This window comes from Hyaloscypha bicolor (assembly GCF_002865645.1).
Source record: "Hyaloscypha bicolor E unplaced genomic scaffold K444scaffold_10, whole genome shotgun sequence".
In the NCBI taxonomy this organism is placed as follows: domain Eukaryota; kingdom Fungi; phylum Ascomycota; class Leotiomycetes; order Helotiales; family Hyaloscyphaceae; genus Hyaloscypha; species Hyaloscypha bicolor.
In genome coordinates, this window is record NW_020194512.1 from 1,845,203 (window position 1) to 1,865,032 (window position 19,830).

The 19,830-nt window shown below is 27.6% G+C and overlaps 4 protein-coding genes across 4 annotated transcripts; 1 reads left to right on the top strand and 3 right to left on the bottom strand.

Annotated features, from left to right (window-relative positions):
* Positions 1–10,925: 10,925 nt before the first annotated feature.
* On the bottom strand, positions 10,926–12,638 carry K444DRAFT_606094 (uncharacterized protein). Its single transcript, XM_024878919.1, has 5 exons — positions 12,126–12,638; positions 11,978–12,089; positions 11,765–11,914; positions 11,691–11,728; positions 10,926–11,660 (listed from the first exon to the last, which is right to left on the bottom strand). The coding sequence occupies exons 1-5, from the start codon at positions 12,455–12,457 to the stop codon at positions 11,333–11,335; spliced, it is 960 nt and encodes a 319-aa protein (XP_024744071.1). The 5' UTR covers positions 12,458–12,638; the 3' UTR covers positions 10,926–11,332.
* A 3,285-nt stretch (positions 12,639–15,923) lies between these two features.
* On the bottom strand, positions 15,924–17,680 carry K444DRAFT_649221 (dihydrolipoyllysine-residue succinyltransferase component of 2-oxoglutarate dehydrogenase-like protein complex). Its single transcript, XM_024885555.1, has 4 exons — positions 17,364–17,680; positions 16,937–17,311; positions 16,495–16,887; positions 15,924–16,443 (listed from the first exon to the last, which is right to left on the bottom strand). Exons 1-4 carry the CDS (start codon positions 17,595–17,597, stop codon positions 16,147–16,149), a joined length of 1,299 nt encoding a protein of 432 aa, XP_024744072.1. The 5' UTR covers positions 17,598–17,680; the 3' UTR covers positions 15,924–16,146.
* Positions 17,681–17,761: 81 nt separating this feature from the next.
* K444DRAFT_7498 (uncharacterized protein) lies at positions 17,762–18,588 on the top strand. Its single transcript, XM_024888686.1, has 6 exons — positions 17,762–17,938; positions 17,996–18,128; positions 18,182–18,260; positions 18,323–18,364; positions 18,420–18,530; positions 18,579–18,588. The coding sequence occupies exons 1-5, from the start codon at positions 17,916–17,918 to the stop codon at positions 18,440–18,442; spliced, it is 300 nt and encodes a 99-aa protein (XP_024744073.1). The 5' UTR covers positions 17,762–17,915; the 3' UTR covers positions 18,443–18,530; positions 18,579–18,588.
* A 513-nt stretch (positions 18,589–19,101) lies between these two features.
* On the bottom strand, positions 19,102–19,773 carry K444DRAFT_606099 (histone-fold-containing protein). The gene is made up of 4 exons (XM_024878920.1): positions 19,694–19,773; positions 19,473–19,561; positions 19,216–19,419; positions 19,102–19,167 (listed from the first exon to the last, which is right to left on the bottom strand). Exons 1-4 carry the CDS (start codon positions 19,744–19,746, stop codon positions 19,112–19,114), a joined length of 402 nt encoding a protein of 133 aa, XP_024744074.1. The 5' UTR covers positions 19,747–19,773; the 3' UTR covers positions 19,102–19,111.
* Positions 19,774–19,830: the final 57 nt, after the last annotated feature.

The window sequence follows — 19,830 nt, forward strand, 5'->3', positions numbered from 1 at the left end:
ATATTTTTAGAACTATACTTTTCTTATTATTTTTAAATATTAAGCCTACTAGTTTAATAAATTATAGGCCTAGCTTAAAATAGAACTAGCTTATTTTATTTAAAATAGAACTAGAATAAGTATATATTTCTAAGATAAAAAAGAAAACTCTAGAACTAGACTTACCTTAGTTATTTAAGAAATTATAGTTTATATTTATAAAGTTTTTTAAATATCTTTTATAATAATAATAAATTCTCTTAAGTTATATATTAAAAATACTAGCCTTTTATATATAATATTTATATTCGAAATATTAGTTTATTTTAGAAAGAAAAATAATACGAAATTAAATAAATTAATAGCTTTTATAAAGCTTAAGAATAAGCTTATTTTAAAGAAAGAAATAATATTATAATTAATTAATTTAGTTATAAAATATATAGTTTCCTAAAATATATAATTTCCTAAAATATATAGTTTCCTAAAATATATAGTTTCCTAAAATATATAGTTTCCTAAAATATATAGTTTCCTAAAATTATATAGTTTCCTAAAATATATAGTTTCCTAAAATATATAGTTTCCTAAAATATATAGTTTCCTAAAATAGCTATAAAGTATTCTAATTAAGTTATTTAATATTTTATATAATTACTAGTTATATTATATATTTTATTATAAATATCTAATTTTCCGGATATAAAAAACCGGGCTCTAGTAAAGAAATAAGAAAATATAATAATTCCTTTATAATATAAATAAGTTTCTAATTTTTATAATAATAAATAAAAACTTTATTATATATTTCTCTTAATAAAATAAATAAATAAAAAGATAATAATATAGGAATAGTTCCCGAGAATACTATTCTAAAAAAAAACTTCTCGTTTTATATTTATTAGGGATATAATAGTAATTACTAAAAGGGCAGCAAGTCAGAGAGTAATCCAAAGTAGTATTATAACTGAAACTTGAGGAAGCAAGTGAGTCGTGGGAGGTGCAAAGCCCTTATGGGCTTGTATACGGACTATATATATACATGTGCCCGCTAGGATGCTTGGGCACTCTATAACAAGAGTAATAGCCTATTAAGTAAATTCCTTTATAGAATTAGGTATTTAAGGAAATACAAAATTATTTAGTTATATATTTTTATTAATTACTAGTTCTAGACTTCTAAGAATACTCTTTCTTTATAAAAAATACCTATTTAATATATATAGTAATATAGTTATCTAAATATAGGTTTCTATTAGAATAGTCGGAATTAATAGGGAAGTAAAGTCTTAAAGACTAAAGTAAAGTAAAGTAAAATAAGGTTTTAAATTATAAACTAAAGAGTAAAGTAATTTTGAAGTACTATTCGAGTACTTAATTTTCTAGTTCTAAGAAAAGAAATCTAGCTACTTAAATAATAAAATCTAGCTATATTAAACTATAAGAATAACTTATAACTCTATTAATTATAATAAGTATGGCCTATAAATCTACTAATTATTAGAAATCAAATTATAAGATAGCTAAATAAATGTCTGAATTCTTAGTTCCAAATTCAAGTTATATTCCTAATTAGCTAAGAGCTTACTAAGAAATTATATTCTTAATTAGCTAAGAACTTACTAAGAGATTTTAGCTATTTATAAGAGGGCTCTCTTAGATAAGAAATAAAATAGCCTAATAAGGCTAGTTTAATTTTTATAATTTATAATTATTAGTTAATTATTTAAAATAAAAATTTAAATCTTTATAGAATAATAATTCTTAAGTTAAAGATTTCTTAAATCTCTTAATTACTACTTTTATTTTAATAATTAATAATTAATATAATTATTAATAAAAGTAGATTTTGTCTTAAATATAAAATATTATATATAGTAATATACTATATAATAATATACTATATAGTAATATACTATATAATAATATATTATATAGTAATATATTATATAAAAAGTTCTAGTATTTTTTTATTTAATATATAATAACTTATATTATTAAAGAAAGTAATATTTAAATAATCTTTAATTATTTAAATATAATAATTTCTTTTCTTTTTAGAAAAGAAATAAATATAGTATACTATTTCTATATACTATATTTATATTCTAGTTTCTTTTAAGAAAGCTAGAAAGCAGGCTTTATAAGAAGTAAAATAATATATCTATTATATATAAGATTATATATCTAAATCTAATTTCGAACTTAAAAACTTAAAAACTCAGAAACTTAAAACTCGATATAAAAAAGGCTTTTTAAATTCTTTATTAAATAAAACTTATATTATTTTCTAGAAATAATAGAATTCTAGGGCTTTATAGCTTAATACCTGGTTTATATCCCGGCTTTATATTTCTTAATTATAATATTATCTATTATTATTTCTCTTTAATATATTATATTACTAAAGATCTAATTTTATAGGTTTTCTTATTCTAGGTATATTATAAGAATATATAATAAGATCTTAATATTAAAATTATACTTCTAATATATAAATATAAAAGATCTTCTAATTTTCTATAAATATATATTAGTAGTAATTTTACTAGTTTATATTATAACTAAAATAACCATAATAGGCTTTAAAAGTCTATTAAATTTCTCTAGAATATTCTTATATAGCTTGGGTTAGAATAAATAAATAATTCTATTATATAATATTATTTCCTATTATTTTTATTATTCTTTTATTATTCTTTTCTTAATTTATATTTTAATAACTAATTATAAAATTATTTATTTTAAAGATTCGAGCTTACTAGCTTATTTAGCTATTTTATTTATAGCTTTATTTTCTAATATATTATTATATATAAAATATTAGAAGAATTAGAAGATATAATTTTATATTTATATCTTATTAATTTTCCTAATAATAAATTTAAGAATATATTATTTAAAGCAAATCTAGAAATCCCTAATTTATTTAAATAAAGCTTAGTTATTTATTTAGATATTAATTACTATTAGTAATTCGGAATAATATAAAACCGGGAAATCGAGAATTATATTAATATTTTAAAGTTTTCTAATAAAAATAATTAAGTTTTTAAATATATCTAAATACTTTTTCTTAGTTCTATAAATATAATATCTAGTATAATATAAATAGTTCTTATATCTGAAATTAAATATAATAGCTATTATTTCTATTATATTATTAAGACTATAACTATTAATATAAATATTTTATATATATAATTTATAATATAAAATAATAAGATTATAGTTTCTAATAGCTATTTCTCTATTATTTAGAATAATAACTAATAGCTTTTCCTATTATAAAGAAATAAGAAAGATTTCTTTTAGTTTAATTTTCTTAATATTATTATATATTATTAGAAAATTAAAACCCGAAATAATTATTTCTATTAAATATTAATATAATAAGTATATTTTATTTATTCTTTATTTTTCGAATTATTTTAAATATAATAAATCTTTTACTAGAAATTCTATAAGCCTAATTATTACTTTACTATTAAGCTTTATTATAAAAATATTAACTAGTAAAATAAAGAATTTAATTTCGAATATTATTTCTATTATTATTCTAAATATATCTAAAATAAAAATTATTACTTATTTCTAAATTTGATTTAGAATTACTATTATCTAGTTTTAGTAAATCTTATTATTATAATTATATATTATAATAAACTATATTAATAATTTAAAGAAAATTACTAGAACTATTATATTTTAAAATAAGAATCCCTAAATAAAGCTTATAATTAATAAAAGAACTTCTAGTCTTTTTATTATTATTTATTTTATTTTCTAAAAATAATAAATAAAAATAAAATAGCTATTAAACTATATTTCTAATATCCGGATATATTTCTCTAATTTTTTTATAATATTTCTAATTATAATTAATATATTAATAAATTACTCTAAATTCTTTAAAAAGTATTAAATAGCGAATTTATCTAATATAAAAACTAATATATAAGTTTTGGTCTAGTATTTTACTTTAATAATTTTCTTTTTAAGAACTCTTGAGTTTTTCTTTAATAAATTATTTATTACTAAAATTCTTATATTATTAATCTATTTTATTATCTTATAAATATAATTCTTTATAAGATTATAAATAAGATTAGTATTATAAAATAAATAAAAAACTTTATAGAATATTTATTAGTATCTTAATTTTATTTGAAATATATTTCGAGAACTTAATTATAGTTTTTCTATTTATAAAAAACTTTATAATTCAGATTACTATTATTATTAGTATATTATATTTCTTGAGATTATAAATAAGTCTCTTATATAAGATATTATTAAATATACTAGAGATATTAAATATAAGTAATAATACTACTTTTTTTTTAGCTTTTAAGCCTGGCTTATAATTCTTATTTAGGATTATTATATTAATACTTATAAAAACCCGTTTTATTAAAATATAAAGCCTATATTTTATATTTCTTAATTTCCTATTTCTAATATAGCTATCTAAAAAAAAGATTATATATTTTTATTTAATATACTAAATAGATTATAATTATTAACTTTATAAGTTTATTTAAAGTATTAAGAAAAGTAATTAGATAGTAATTCTTAGAAATAGTATAATCTTCTTTTATTAGCTTCTATAGTATTATAGTTATTAATATCTTCTATTATTATAAATATAGGCTAAACTATAGGCTTATATTTATAATCTTAGTAATATAGGAAACCAAGAATTATTAATATATATATAAGATCTAATTTAAGATCTTTAAGCTTCTAGAAGCCTTATTAGCCTTAGCTTTTATAAGTAATATTTTAATCTTATCTATTATAATTTCCAAGTAATTAATTAGAATTATATTATTTTTACTAGATCTTTAGTAAAGGTCTTTAAGATATCTATTATAATTAAAATCGAGGATATTCTCGAGATTAGTTTTAGGGAATTCGGGGAAAAATCTCTTATAAAATAAATAAATCTTTTTATTTATTTCTATAGCTAGGCTCTTGTTTTATTTCTATAAAATAGAAATAAAGCTTTAATAAGTAAATTCTTGATTTCTTATTTACTTTATAAGCTTCTATAGTTTAGTAAGATTCTCGGCTATATTATTAATTTATTTATAATAAATCCGAAATAGGTATTTCTTAATATATCTGCTTTTAATATTATAAGCTTTAGTAAATTTAATTTAGTTTTCGGGTATTTTATTACTTTATTACTTATATTAGAATTAATTAATAATTTGAATCTTTTTCTTATATTTAAATATAAACTCTAGCCTAAATTACTTTATAATCTCAAGGTCTAGTACTATATTTATAATAGTTTCCTGAATTATAATAATAATTCTATTATAAATAAGCTTTAATATATTAATAAATAATAAATAAAGCTCTTAAATTAAGGCTTTTATAAAACTTTTCCGGTTTAATAATAGTCTAGTTCTTTTAAACCGGGGCTATTATTTTAGATAAATTAAGCTAGATTTAGGTTAGAATTAAGTAATAATTAGATCTATTACTATTTTCCGGATTTATAAGAGTCTGGTATTTAATTAGCTTCCGGATAGTATTAGAATTTACTAAAATAAGATTAATTATTAATTTCGATTTATTTCTTATTTATATTAAGATATCTTTTCTAAGTAAAGAAATTAGATTAAACTAGTTAATAATTTCTATAATCTATTCTAGAAAAAGTAATAGATATTAAGGTTACTAATAGTAAAGTAAGAGTATGTAGTATTACTTGTTATATATATAATTTACCTTACTAACCTTACTAAAATCGCAATTTTTTAGCCTATACTCTAATATAATTCCTAAAATAATTAAAGTACTAGATTTATTAAGGCTTTAATATATAATAGCTATACCCTTACTATTAATTATAATTTCTAGCTTATAAGTAAGCCTCTCTATTAAATATTACTATTTTATTAAATTAACTTTATTTTATAGTTCTTATAAGACCTCTTTTATATCTTTAATTAAAATAGAAATAGTTTCTAACTTTATAATCTTATTTTTTATCTATTACTAGATCTTCTTAATTAGATTTAAATTAGGAGAAGAGAAAGGCTAATTAAATCTATATAATTTATATAACTTTTAGGATAGCTTTATTATATTCTTATAAATCTTTACTTTATCTTTTATAAATAAAAACTTCTTCTTTTATTCTATTATTAGAAAGTTAAACCAAGAAAAAATAATAGGATTAAGAACTTAGTTTAAGTAGGCTATATTATAAATTCCCTTCTTCCCTGGCTTCTTTACTAAGAAAATAAGTAAGGATTTCTAATTCTAGTTAATTACTTCCCAAACTATTATACTTATTTTACTACTCCTATATAAAGATTATATATAATCTGGGTAATTCTTTTTATTCGGCCAATATATAACCCAAATTCTCTCTCTCTAGTAAGGCCTATAATCTCTCTAATTTGGCTATAGCTTTTCTCTTACTAGTAAAGTAAGTAAATAGATATTCGAACGGGAGTTCCCTAGTTCTTATTAGGTTAGTAACTCTTAAGAATAGATAGAAAGAGGATATTTGAGATTTTAGAGTCTGAGTCTGAGTCTTCTATTATTATATAATAATTAAAGAAGAAAAATAGTAGTTTATAGGAAAAGAAGCAGTGAGGTATGGGTTTTGGTAAGGGGTAGTCACGTGTTCGCTTAAGTATATAATAAGCAATACCGTATACTCTTACTTTCCCGGTTTCTAGAGAATATTTTAGAGAAGAATAAAAATAAAGTTATTATTATTATTTCTAAAGTAATAAATATTATAGATTTATAAGTATTTTATTTTATTATTTTTATTATATTTAATTTCTGGATAAATATCTAGTTTATTACTAGAATATTCTTATTAATAAAGAAATAAATCTATAGGATATTTTCCGAGAATTAAAAGAGCTTAAAGATATTTCTATATAAGTTATATATAATTAGTTATATTAAATTCAGTTATAGTTCCTAAAATATAAGAATAAAATACTTATAGTTTCTTTTATTTCTAAAGAAAGAGGCTATAACTATATTCTTTAAATAGTAAATATTATATTAGAATATTAAGATCTGAAAATATAAACTTATTTAGAGATCTTGATTAAATAATTATTTTTAGTTACTAGAAGGCTCTTATAAAAGAGCTCGTTTTCTAAATTAGATTTCTTAGAACTAATAATACTAGATAGAATAATATTCTTAATATTCTCGAGAGTATTAATATAGTAATTATTTTATATAAAGGCCTTAGTCTCTATAGCTTCTCTTATTTTATAAAGGAATTTTTTAATAAATCTAGAAAGAAAAAAAAGAAGCTTTTTATATTAATATTTTTTATTAATTATAGTAGTTATAATATTCTAAAGAGCCTTATAAAAGTATTTATATATATATAGCTTATTACAAATTAATAAATAAGTTTTCTTATAAATATTTTATTTATTCTTTTTCGAGAATCTTAATTAGTTTATTTTATTTATTTTATAGAAATTAGCTAGAAATAAAAGCTTAATTTCTTTAAAAAAAAAAGAAATTAGAAAGATATTACTATTTTTACTATAATAATAAATAATAGGATTCTTAATTCTTATTACTTTCTTGGCTATATACTAAATAAGATTAGGTTAGCTTTTATAGCCGGTTTCTTAATACTTGATTTGGGCTTTATAGCTAGGAGAATTAGTCTTAATATAGCTTTTAAATTAAAGTTACTTATAAATATTATACTTTTTATTATTATATTTATAATTTTAGCTATTAATACCTCCGGGTTAGTATTCTTATATAATTAGCCTAGTTTAGGCTTTATTTACTATAATACTAGTATATTAGTAAAGCTAGCTATTTCTTTTATAAATAAAATAATAGTAGTAATAATAAGAGATCTTTTTTAATATAAAAAAATAAACTAAATTAATCCAGCTATTTCTATAAGAATTAGATATAAGAAATAAATAAACTTTATTACTAGCTTTAATTTTTAGAAAATAAACTAAAAGTATAATATAGCTATTCTAGCTATTTTATATTAGGCTTCTTTTTTCTTTTTTTTAGAATAGTTCTTATTCTTTATTATATATTTTCCTTTATATATTATATACTTTATTTATTTAAGAATTAAATATTCTATTATTTTATATCTAGTACTAATATATTTCTTATAGATTTAATTAGGTAAGAGATATTAGTTTCTTATATATTTATATTTATAATAATAAAAGTATTATTTCTTATAGTTTATTTTATTGAATTAAATATAGTTTAGAATCTTATTATCTTAAACTATTAATTTCTGAATTACTAAATTAATATATTCGGAGTTTTTAATTCTAATAATTATAGATAATTTCTTTTTAAACTTTATTATTATTAATAGCTAGCTTATATAAATAACTTTTATATTCGAAATATTAGTAGTATTTATTATAATTAATTAATTTTTTTATTATTAATATTCTCTAATATATTAAGATATATATTCTAAATATAAATATTATTAATAATAAATTTAAAGATTAATATAATAACCTTTCTTAATTTATTAAATAGTAGTTTCTAGTCTTTTATATATTATTATAATATATATATTTTTTAGGAAATAGTTATTATAATAGTAATATTATTATTTTTAAGCTATAAGACTATAAGATATATAATTTTATTTATCTCTGGATTTCCTAATTAGATTAATATAATATTAATATATTAGATAAGATATAAGGCCTATAAATAAAGCTTAAAAGAGATTTTATAATCTATAAGCTTAAATATAATTATTTGTTTAGCTTTAGTAATAAGATTAATATTCCTAAAAAAGCTAGTTATATTTAAGATAATAGTAATATTAGTATTTAAGCTATATATAAAACTAGATAAGAAGAATACCTATAATAGAGATATAAATATAGTACTTATAACTTGAGTCTAATTTATAGCTCGTTTATAACTAGTAATTATAAAGAAGAAAGAGATAAATAAGAAAATATATATATTTATAATATTTTTAATAATAATAATATTATAATTTCCAGATATCTAATATTTAAGATATCTAGCTAAATATTAGATATTTCCTAAATATATATAATATAGCTATTTTATTAGAGAAATATATTTGAAATATATTAGAGATATTTAGAAAGCTAAGCTTTTTTAGAACTAGTATATTATAGGATATATATATTTCTTTATAGCTTCTTATATTCTAGTTTTCTTTTTCTTAGCTTTAAATTATTTTTATAAGAGGCTTTTTATTTTACTTTTTAAACTCTAAATATTATATTTATAATAACTAAAATTAGTAATAAATAAATATTATTAAAATTAGAAATACTAATTAATAACTAGATTTATAATAACTAGATATTAAATAGTTTTACTAGATTATTTATTAAAATCTTATAAAGAAATAAGGATTTTAAGTTTATATAAAAGTATTTATAATATTTTTATTAAAAAATAAAGATATTTTTAATTAATTAGAATATATATATTTATTTTAATATTTATTAAATATTAGAAAATTATAATTTTACTTTTCTAATATATTTTATATTTAATAAGAAACTAGTTTTTACTAATTAGCTAAATAAAATTTATAAATTCTTAATAAAGTTTTTATTTTAGGAAAGCTATTTTTATATCTAGAACTAGACTTTTCCTAATTTATTAATATTATATTTCTTATTAGATAATATATAAAAATTAGTATTTTTATTATTTATTTCTAAATTATTATTTATTTCTAAATTATTAGCTTTTTCTAAATTATTAGCTTTTTCTAAATAATTTTCTTTAATAAATATAATTTTATTAGTATTAGAATAAATCTTATTTATATATTTAGGCTTTTTATAAATATAATAATAGAAACTTTTAGATTAGTCTAATTTTTTTAAATTTCTAATAAATTATTTCTTTTAGTTATAAAAATACTATTTATTATAATTAATTTACTAGATATAAAATTATTAATTTCTTGAATTCTAGTAAGCTTTTTGGTTTAGAATAATATTTAATAATAAATAGTTTCTATTAGTTATTTCTTCTAAAATTACTAGTTCTTAATTAAAAAAAAGGTTATTTTCTTATTTTATATATTATTTAATAAGACTTCTAAATATATTAAACTTTTTATTATATAAGCTTTTAAATAATTCGAGATTTATTTTATTTATTTTATTATTATATTAATTATTTAATAACTTTTCTAGTTTATTTACTTTCTAGTATTTTATTTCTTTACTTTTATTATAAGCTTATTAGAGAATTTTAAAGATTTATTTAATTATTAAAATTTATTTAACTAATCTAGATTTTAATTAATTATAAATAAAATAAAGTTCTTAATTCTAATAAATTATAATTAATTACTATAAACTAAAAGAAAAAGAAAACCTTAATATTAATTCCTATATAATTCTTTTAATAAATATTTATTTATTTAGATATTTATGTCACGAGTATAAGATCTAGGGCCTGGAAGGCGTGGTTAGACTGTCTCTATTTCGACGATTCAAAGCTAAAGAGAGAAGAGGATCCTGAAGGAGCCTCGGATCTAAATAATCGCGAGCTATGCACGGGCTCACGTGCTAGCTTAAGCTCGGGGTCACGTGCAACGATCAGGTGACTACAGATGCCTCGCTCAGATGCCAGATGCCTCTCTAGCTCTAGTCTAACCCCTACTAGTACCGTATATCGTAACAACCGTAACAATTTAGATATTTAGATATTTATTTATTTAGATATTTATTTATTTAGATATTTATTTTATAGTTTCTTTTTATACTAGTTTTTTTCTTATATAAAATTAACTAGTAATTATTTTTAGCTTATTAACTTTCTTAATAAATTAATTAATATATAAGTAAAATCTTTAATAAAATTTTATTTATTTATTAGTTATAAAATAATATTTATTAATAAGATTATTATTGCAAAATAGCAAGGAACAGTGATTTGTATAAGTGGTTGTCTGATTAAAAGAAGCTCTAAAGGGAGCCTCTGGATCTAGCTAAATAAAAGGGGCCGCTGAGTAAGCGAAGCTAAGCTCCCTAGTACCCGTATATACGACACACCCCCCAGAGGCTTCTAATTCTATATACAAAGGAAATAGCTAGTAAAGTACTCCCACGAAGCACCCCTAGCCAAAAGGAGTGTATATATATGGTCTATCTCTCCTAATTGAGAGCTAAGAAACCGTTATTCCCTAACGCCTTATATTAAGCTAATAGAACCAAAAGGGGTAGGAAGCAGAGCGTCCCCAGACGTCTCCGGCAGTGCACTCAGTTCCCAAAAAAAAGCCTAGCTCCAGCTCCGGACGGCTCTGCAAGCCCAAAGCCAGGAAACCACATCGTACGCACCATTAACACTCAAAGTCCCCTGGTAACTTCCCTCCATTCTTCATCCAACCCTTCTTCTCAAGCTGCCTACTTAGCTTCTCGTATCCCTTTGCCAAGCGTTCTCGTACGGCCTTCAATTGCTCGTCCGTAGGCTGTAGATCAAGTTTCCTGGTACAGGAACCAGTAGTTGCAAGCTCTAGAATAGAGCAATTAACGGGCTTCCACGGGTGCTTTTCCGCTCTTGTTTCCTTACAAGGATACGAGTGGCCTTGCGAATCAGATCGTCCAGCGAGAGAAGCAAAGATCGCAAGTGAAGAGCGTTCGTTTTGCTGAATCAGGGCCTCAAAGATCCTTCCGTATTACTCGAGCATACGAACGGACTCTCCAAGCGCATTAGCCTCAATTACCAAAGCGAGTTGCTATACTCCCCAAATAGGTATAAACTTGGCTGCTACCACTTGAAGAAAGTCCTTGATTGCCAGGAATCCTTCGACTTCTGCAACTCGGTAGGTTTGAGCTCGTACAAGAGCTTGGTACCAATCATTAATCCAGGCTATAGGAGATTCTCTACCTATTCTGCCACGGTCCAGAATTCTGTTATAATCCTCCCTTACTTATTCCCGCATATTGTCCTCCGATGGCTGGAATTTCTCGCGAAGAGCTCATACGACATTCTGAAGAGAGAGCCTCTGCTGGGAAACGAGTAACTCAAGGTGTGGTACGAGCAGAGCAGGTTCTACCGTACGGCGTACCCAATCCCAGATATTCTGATACCGAGAGCTTTGCGTTAACCAATTCGATTACTTGATAGAGTACTCCTTGAGCCTGAACGAGTATTCCTCCTTGATATCGTCAAAACGAGCTGGACGTGGAGCTCTTAGTCGTGCTCCCTTCTCTGCTTCTGGCCTCCCATCCGCATCCCATATCGCCAATGAAGTGTTTCGCTCGATATTCGATTGCTCAATCATTTGATCGATCGTGAGAGGTGGGGGGGGGTCTGCAGAGAGCAGGTGAGGAGCTTCTGGAGTATCGGGATTAACGAGGTGCCATACGTTTCGAAAGGTGGAATTGATTTTAAGCTCTGCGTACCACGCAGGGAAGCTCCTGCGATTAGTAAGGCGTATATCAGAGACTGGTAGAGCTGCCATTCTAAAGAGAGGAATAAAGGATGAGAAAACCAGGTGAAACGTGTTCTTTTGGTGGTCACGACCGTGGTGAGAACAAACCGCAATTACTAGAACGCTTACTAATTGCTAATAGAGGTATGCAGCTAGTGCGCCGGGCTTATAACTATCGCAAAATAGCAAGGAATAGTGATTTGCATAAGTGGTTATCTGATTAAAAGAAGCTCTAAAGGGAGCCTCTGGATCTAGCTAAATAAAAGGGGCCGCTGAGTAAGCGAAGCTAAGCTCCCTAGTACCCGTATATACGACAATTATTTTATATAAGTAATTTCTATTAGGCTTTATTTATTTTTAAGGTATTTATACTAATTTTAAATTTTAAATTAATTAGCTATTTTTTAATATTTTCTTCTAAAATAATATTATAATAGCTTTTTTAATAATATAAGTTTATAATATTAAAATTCGGCTTTTCTATTTTATTATATTAGGGCCTTTTATTAAATATATTTATAATTATAATATTTAGTTTTAGGCTATTTATAATAGCTTTAAAAAAAATATTAATTATAGAAATAAATATTAAATAAATTCTTTTTATTTAATATTAGTAAATTATAACTAATTATTATTTTATTTAGTTTTAAATTAATAAATTAATAAATTAAAACTAATTTTTTTTTAAAATTAGTAAATTATAACTAATTCTTTTTATATTAGAAAAAGAAGAAAAAACTAATTCTTTTACTTTTATTAATATTAAGGAAATATTATTTATTTTAATTAAAAGCCAGATTCTGAAATTAATTAGATTATAAAAAATAAAATCTTTCTTTTTTTATATTAGTAAAAAACTAATTACTAAAAAAGAAATATTATTTATTTTAGTTAAAAGCCAGGCTCTGAAATTAGTTAGATTATAGAAAATATTATATTTCTAATTAAGCTTTCTAGTTCTTTATAATTCGAGAAAATTATTAAATATTAAAAATAATATTTTAGTTTTAGTTTTTAAAAATAAATATAAGTTTTTTACTAATAGTATTATATTATTTTTATAGGCTAAGTTAAATAAATTTAGTATTATATAATAGCGGAATTAATATAATAATTAAAGACTAAAAGTTTAAAGATTCTTATATATTAGAAAATACTAAGCTATAAAATAAAATAAGAAAAATGCCTTAATTTTTAGTATTATTTTATTTAAATAATTCTGGCTTAGCTTTATTATATATTTATTTCTAATATTTTATTCTTATACTAGCTATTATAAACTTTAAAGAAATATTAATAAATTATAATTTTATTTAGCTTTAAATTAATTAATTAAATCTATATTTTATTTTAAATTAATAAACTATAATTAATTATTTTTATTAAAAAAAAGCAAGTTTTTTTACTTTTATTTTTATTTTTATTAATTTTTAATTAAAAATAAAAATTCGAAAATTATAAAATTATAAAATTCTTTTTTTATATTAATAAAAAACTAATTATTTATTTTAATTAAAAATTATAAAAAAAATTATATTTTTAATTAAAATTTATAATTTTAAAAAATTAAAAAATTAAAATTTTATTATTATTATTAATAATATTATATATTATAAACTAATAATTTAATTAATTAAATAAAATTCTCTAAAAAGAAAAAATTAAAAAAATTAAAAAAAAATTAAAAAAAAGCAAAATTATATTTTTTAAAAAATATTATATAATAAGAATTCTAATTTTTATTATATAATTTAATAAAGGCTTTTAGCTAAATATATAAATCGGGATTTAATTTATTATATTATATTACTTTTATAAATTAAATTAAATAAGTTTAATATTATATAATAATTAAAAGTTTAAAATTTTATAAATTTTATATATTAAAAATATTAAATTAAAAAGTAAAAAAAAAGAAATACCTTAATTTTTTAATATTATTTTATTTAAGTATTTTAATTTGGTTTTATTTTATATTTATATTTAATTTTTAATTTTAATAAATTATATTATTATATTAGATTTAAATTTATTAAATATATAAGTAAAGTCTAATTAATTTCTTATAAAATAAAAGATAAATAAAGTTTACTTTATATATATGTTTATATAAGCTAGTTGGCCTTGCACGTGGTTATGTGCATGTGACATGTCACATGATTATATTCAATAGTTTCTTGCACCATGTGCTACGAGTATTCGAGCTCTTTACTTAAGAATATCCCTTTCACGTCTGGGTGACCCAAGAAGTTGTCAGTGCTCGGGAAGTTGAGGTTTATCGCGGAATCGATTCTATAAGTTGGCCAGACTTAGTGGCTGTTCCAGAAATGATTGCAACCGATCGCTTTCAAAGTCTGATTGAAGCTGATCCCCGCCAACCTAATATGTATCCGATACAAAGCTTTGCCTTCTGGCGCTCCCAAATGCTACGGTTTCCAAAATGCTTGAACTATTATATACCAAGCACACCAGCGACCCCATCTACCGCATATATGGAATCATTGGACCCACGAGAGCAAGAAACAACGAAGGACTTCAGATCGATTACTCTAAGTCCGTTCGCCAGCTGGTTTTGGATGTCTGCGAATAAATTATATCAACGTCATAGAAGCTAGGCATCATCTATGCTCATTCTAGAGTGCCCTTGACTTTCACGTCAAACGACGAATTTTCTTTCTAGCATGAGGCTTTCTATCGACAGAATCATGGAACACAGGATTGAAACAGAGATGACTCACTGGAAAGATATGAAAGAGGCTGTAAAAACCTTCTATCGCTGGCATAGATTGTTGAGGAAATAGTTGAAAGATGCTCGGAGTCAATGGGAAAGGTCCATTCGCACTCCGTGGACTGAGGTGGAGAAGGAGGAGTCTGTAACATCTGAAAGAATGCACGCAGCGGAAGAAATCAAGTGGTATGTAGGAAGGTGTGTCTGGGAGAATTTGACGATCTGCAGTGTAGCGCGAATCCGGAAATTGTAACTTGGCCTTGAAAATCGGCCTTGTCGATGGAATTGTAAATTATGTGTGTCGCTACTTGTTCTTTATATCAGAACACAAAACCTTTGGGGTTTGGACCAGATATGTTGCAAAATGGCGACCTAACATGTGTTTTGGTTGCAAATATCCACTAATACTCAGCCGTACTACTACTTCGTTGGGCCATCATATATTTCGAAGGATACATGTGGGACAGAGGAGCCAGAGAATTGGAACAGTCGTTCTATGCTGTACAGTATTTGAGTTACACTGAATTCCATCAATTTCTCTGAAGATGGTGAAGAGGACAATCGCCTCCTGCTTCATGCAAAGAGACTTGTGCACTCTCGAGCCTTGTCCCGTGCCTTCATGCATCTGCCACCAGCTTATCCTGTAGTAGAAACAAGTAGAACGGACACGCATAAAATAGTTAACACATGAGTTGATATAGCATGAGAGGCAGATAAATTATGAGCTGGCTATCCCGCCTGTGAAGACAGGGTTGGAGCAAAGGGCTGAGTTGATGGGTGGGGATGTGTGTGAGGCAGGAAATAGTGAAGCAATTCTATAATGCTCCTAAATCCCTGAAGGTAGATGTATTAAAGCCGCGGAATCCGACAGTGAACGCCTGGAGTGCATGTCATGATTCTACTATACAGGTGGAGACACAAGATAGCCACCAAGTTGCAAAGGCTGTCTAACTCCTTGGTGGCATGAGGATAACGGACTATTTACCATCTACAACAACATACGTCGGGGGTCCTCGATGTACTCCTTGACCTTCACCAAAAACTGCACAGCCTCCCTGCCATCAAGAAGGCGATGGTCATACGTCAGAGCAAGATACATCATAGGGCGTATCACAATCTGACCGTTGACAACAACTGGTTTGTCCTTGATAGCATGCAGCCCGAGAACGGCAGTCTGAGGAAGGTTGATGATAGGAGTGCCCATCAAGGAACCGAAGACCCCGCCATTGCTGATGGTGAAAGTACCACCAGCCATGTCTTCAATCGTGAGCTTGCCATCTCGAGCCTAAGCACCAAGTTAGTATCCTTGTATATAACGTAAGAAATCTTGACACACCTTCTTGCCCAATTCTGCAATGGATTTCTCGATGCCGACAAGATCCATTGTTTCTGTGTTCCTGACCACGGGAGTTACTAAGCCCTTCTCCGTTGCGACCGCAACACTGATGTCCACGTAATCTCTATACACAATGGTATCGCCACCATTTGGTCCTTCAATGGAGGCGTTGACAGCTGGGATATCTCTCATGGCAAGTACGGAGGCACGTGAAAAGGCACTCATAAACCCGAGCTTCACCCCAGTCCTCTTCAGCACATCATCTTTGTAGAGCTTTCGAAACTCCATAAGGGACGACATATCGACCTCGTTGAATGTTGTCAGAGAGGCAGCAGTGTTTTGTGATTGCTTTAGTCTCTCCGCAATTCGGAGGCGCATGCGGTTCATCTTGACCTGCACAGAGGATCAGCAAACTGGATTTGAAGCCAAGCATCGAACTTACACGGCGCTCTTCACGGCTTCCAAAGGTAGGGGCGGATGTGCTTGGCTTTGAATCCGTCTTCTTAGGCTCAGATTGCTTTGGGGGCGGAGTCTCCCTCGTAGGCTCTGGTTTCTTCTCCTGCGACGGAGGTGGAGGCGTGGGTTCATCCTTTGGTGTTGACTCGCCTTTCTTCGAAGGCCCCGGATCCGAAGATGTAGATTGATCTTTGGAAGCGGGTTCCTTGGGTTCCGAATCTGTCTTCTCCTTCTCACTTCCTGAGGGAGCTCCTCCGAGCTCGAGACGCACCAAATCTTGCCCGACCGTAACAGTGTCCTCTTCATTCGCAAGGAATTCTTTGATAGTCCCTGCTTCAGGCGCATTGACTGCTACATCAATCTGGGAGAGTCAGCCGGCCAGCTCCTAGCAAATGGGGAGGCTGCAGAAGTACCTTGTCCGTCTCAATTGTTGCAATCTCTTCATCCTGTTCCACAAAATCTCCAATCTGCTTTGACCACTGTTTCAGAGTCCCTTCTGAGATCGATTCGGCCATTTCCGGCACCTTGACAATTTTGTCTGCAAAGCTGCGGAACTGCTGGGCAACAATGGGAAAAGGGTATCTCGGTCGCGGTGTTGGGCGCGTCCGCAAAAGGCGCGAGGCAACTAACAGCCTCTTCGACAGCATGCTGAACTCGAATAGGAGAAAAGAAGGGTATGAAGGGAGAATTGGGTGTTGAAAGAAAGTGAGAGAGCGAAAACAAGCTTCGGACAAGTATTCTTGAGCTATCCGAGATTCTCTGCAGCCTCACCTCAAGCGACAGCACTAGCGCCACTCTCTCCGACATCTCACGACCCGTCCCGAGGCGACAACGACCTCCAACCCTCCCAACACTCGAATTGAGGCAACAGACTAGCACCCAGAGCTATTTTATGTGCGAAGCAATTGGTTGAGTGTTGCAGCTGAGCAAAGAGCGTGGCTAGGCGCTCCTGCTCGACCGGAAAGATGTCTACCAAACAAGTAGTTTCGTGCGTATCCCAGGGCTTCCAATGAAGGAATGAACGCTGACCAAAGGCCTCCCTTAGTTCACTCTATCGACGTTCTTTGAAATTGGCACTGGATTGGTCTGTTCACCGATATCTATGGCGCGGGCAAGCAATGTACATCAGGTCATTGTTTGAGGCAAACAAGAATATCAAGGATCCACGACAACAGAGAGTAAGTGATACGGGGAGATAAGGGATCACGTCAACTAATTCTTCGGCTCCCAGGCGTTATTTCAAGAGGTAGAAGATTTGCTGGAGAAATGGAAGCATCCCGATCCGTACCATGCACCAACGGCACCAGGAGGTCAGTTTACTCTATATTGGAGTATTACTATGAACTATGACTGATCAGGATCTGCGATCCAGGGTCTAAATTTGAACGGAATCTCCCAGCACCAATCCTCGACCGTAAGTCATACCACAGCGCCCGTTTTGCCATTGTATATCTAACTGACGTACCCAGCTCCCCCCCACATCACAATGTAGATAGGCTACGCTGGGTTGAGCTGGGCTTGAAGGTCGTTTGGGGTCTGTACATATGGAGAATGGAGAAACGCAAGTTGACAATGCAAGAGTAGATATAATTGGCCCTGATTAGGTGTGGAGACCTGAAGTCTGCCAGCTGCTTGCCATGTTTTGAACAGAGTATCCCGCACAGGAAAGCTGCAATGCTCAATATCTATGCTATCAAGCGCCACGTCGTAGAACGTGAAATCCAGCTTCTGAGCGGATGACTCTCGCTCATTCTCAACGTGTAGATTCCTGCCTGCCATGGTTGGCCAATTTTGAACAAGTTGCCTCCTCTCCTCCTGACTTCTTGAACAACTTCCTCCCTTTCTTCTTGAAACGAGACCCAGAACATTTCAAGATGCTCTTGAATGGATGTCTGTTCTCACCAGAAATCCCGAACTACTTTCCATGCAAGTGACATCATAGATGACGAGATCACCAAAGGGCGGTGCACAAAAGGCGGAAGATTGTGGTTTTATCGGTTTCTCATAAGATTGATTTCAGAAGCAATCCTCATCCATTGCCATGGATTTTAATGTACAACCAGAACGCGGGAAAAAGCAGCCGTGAACCCAGACCCAGACGACACCCCATTATCATGAAAGCAAACCCTCGAGAAAAAACCAAGCCAGAAGAAAAAACCATCTACAGCTCTTGGCTGGCAGTCTTTCCACCCTTGGCCGTCTTCTTTGGGAGGAGGTCTGGAAATTGATTAGCACTGCTGTGAATTGGAATCACGGAAAGCTTACTCTGGTGAATGTTAGGCAGGACACCACCTTGCGCGATTGTGACGTGTCCGAGAAGCTTGTTCAGTTCCTCATCGTTGCGGATGGCGAGTTGGAGATGGCGAGGGATGATACGGGTCTTCTTGTTGTCGCGGGCAGCGTTACCGGCCAATTCGAGGATTTCGGCCGCAAGGTATTCAAGGACAGCTGCGAGATAGACGGGGGCACCTAAGAGACGCGTTAGCAAATGAAAACGCGCTGTGAAATCTGGGTCAACTTACCAGCACCAACACGTTGAGCGTAGTTACCCTTTCGGAGGAGACGGTGGACACGACCAACTGGGAATGCGAGACCAGCCTTGGATGATCGGCTATGAAATAGTTAGTAATGAGTTCCGAACAAGATTGAGAAGTGCTTGAAGCTGATGAACGAAGATGGAAAAAGGACGCGTCAAAAGGCATCCAAGATGCCGTGTAAACAAGAAGGGGAGGATGCGACTCACGATTGCGCGTTCTTGGAGCCACTAGCCTTTCCTCCGGATTTGCCTCCAGTCATTTTGATGGATTTGGATTTGTTTGGTGGGGAAAGATGAGGTTAGTGAGATGGATTGATTGATGGAGACGTGGTCGTCGTTGGTGT

Coding starts and splice junctions, on each gene's coding strand:
- K444DRAFT_606094 (XM_024878919.1), bottom strand. CDS start 12,457: ATGGCAGCTCTACCAGTCTCTGATATACGCCTTACTAATCGCAGGAGC. Junction 12,090..12,125: donor TACTCGTTCAGGCTCAAGGA/GTACTCTATCAA, acceptor GTTAACGCAAAG/CTCTCGGTATCAGAATATCT. Junction 11,915..11,977: donor GGCTCTCTCTTCAGAATGTC/GTATGAGCTCTT, acceptor TAAGTAAGGGAG/GATTATAACAGAATTCTGGA.
- K444DRAFT_649221 (XM_024885555.1), bottom strand. CDS start 17,597: ATGCTGTCGAAGAGGCTGTTAGTTGCCTCGCGCCTTTTGCGGACGCGC. Junction 17,312..17,363: donor CAACAATTGAGACGGACAAG/GTACTTCTGCAG, acceptor TGACTCTCCCAG/ATTGATGTAGCAGTCAATGC. Junction 16,888..16,936: donor GAAGCCGTGAAGAGCGCCGT/GTAAGTTCGATG, acceptor TCCTCTGTGCAG/GTCAAGATGAACCGCATGCG.
- K444DRAFT_7498 (XM_024888686.1), top strand. CDS start 17,916: ATGTCTACCAAACAAGTAGTTTC. Junction 17,939..17,995: donor TCTACCAAACAAGTAGTTTC/GTGCGTATCCCA, acceptor GGCCTCCCTTAG/TTCACTCTATCGACGTTCTT. Junction 18,365..18,419: donor CCCAGCACCAATCCTCGACC/GTAAGTCATACC, acceptor TGACGTACCCAG/CTCCCCCCCACATCACAATG.
- K444DRAFT_606099 (XM_024878920.1), bottom strand. CDS start 19,746: ATGACTGGAGGCAAATCCGGAGGAAAGGCTAGTGGCTCCAAGAACGCG. Junction 19,562..19,693: donor GGCTCCAAGAACGCGCAATC/GTGAGTCGCATC, acceptor ACTATTTCATAG/CCGATCATCCAAGGCTGGTC. Junction 19,420..19,472: donor CGCTCAACGTGTTGGTGCTG/GTAAGTTGACCC, acceptor CGCGTCTCTTAG/GTGCCCCCGTCTATCTCGCA.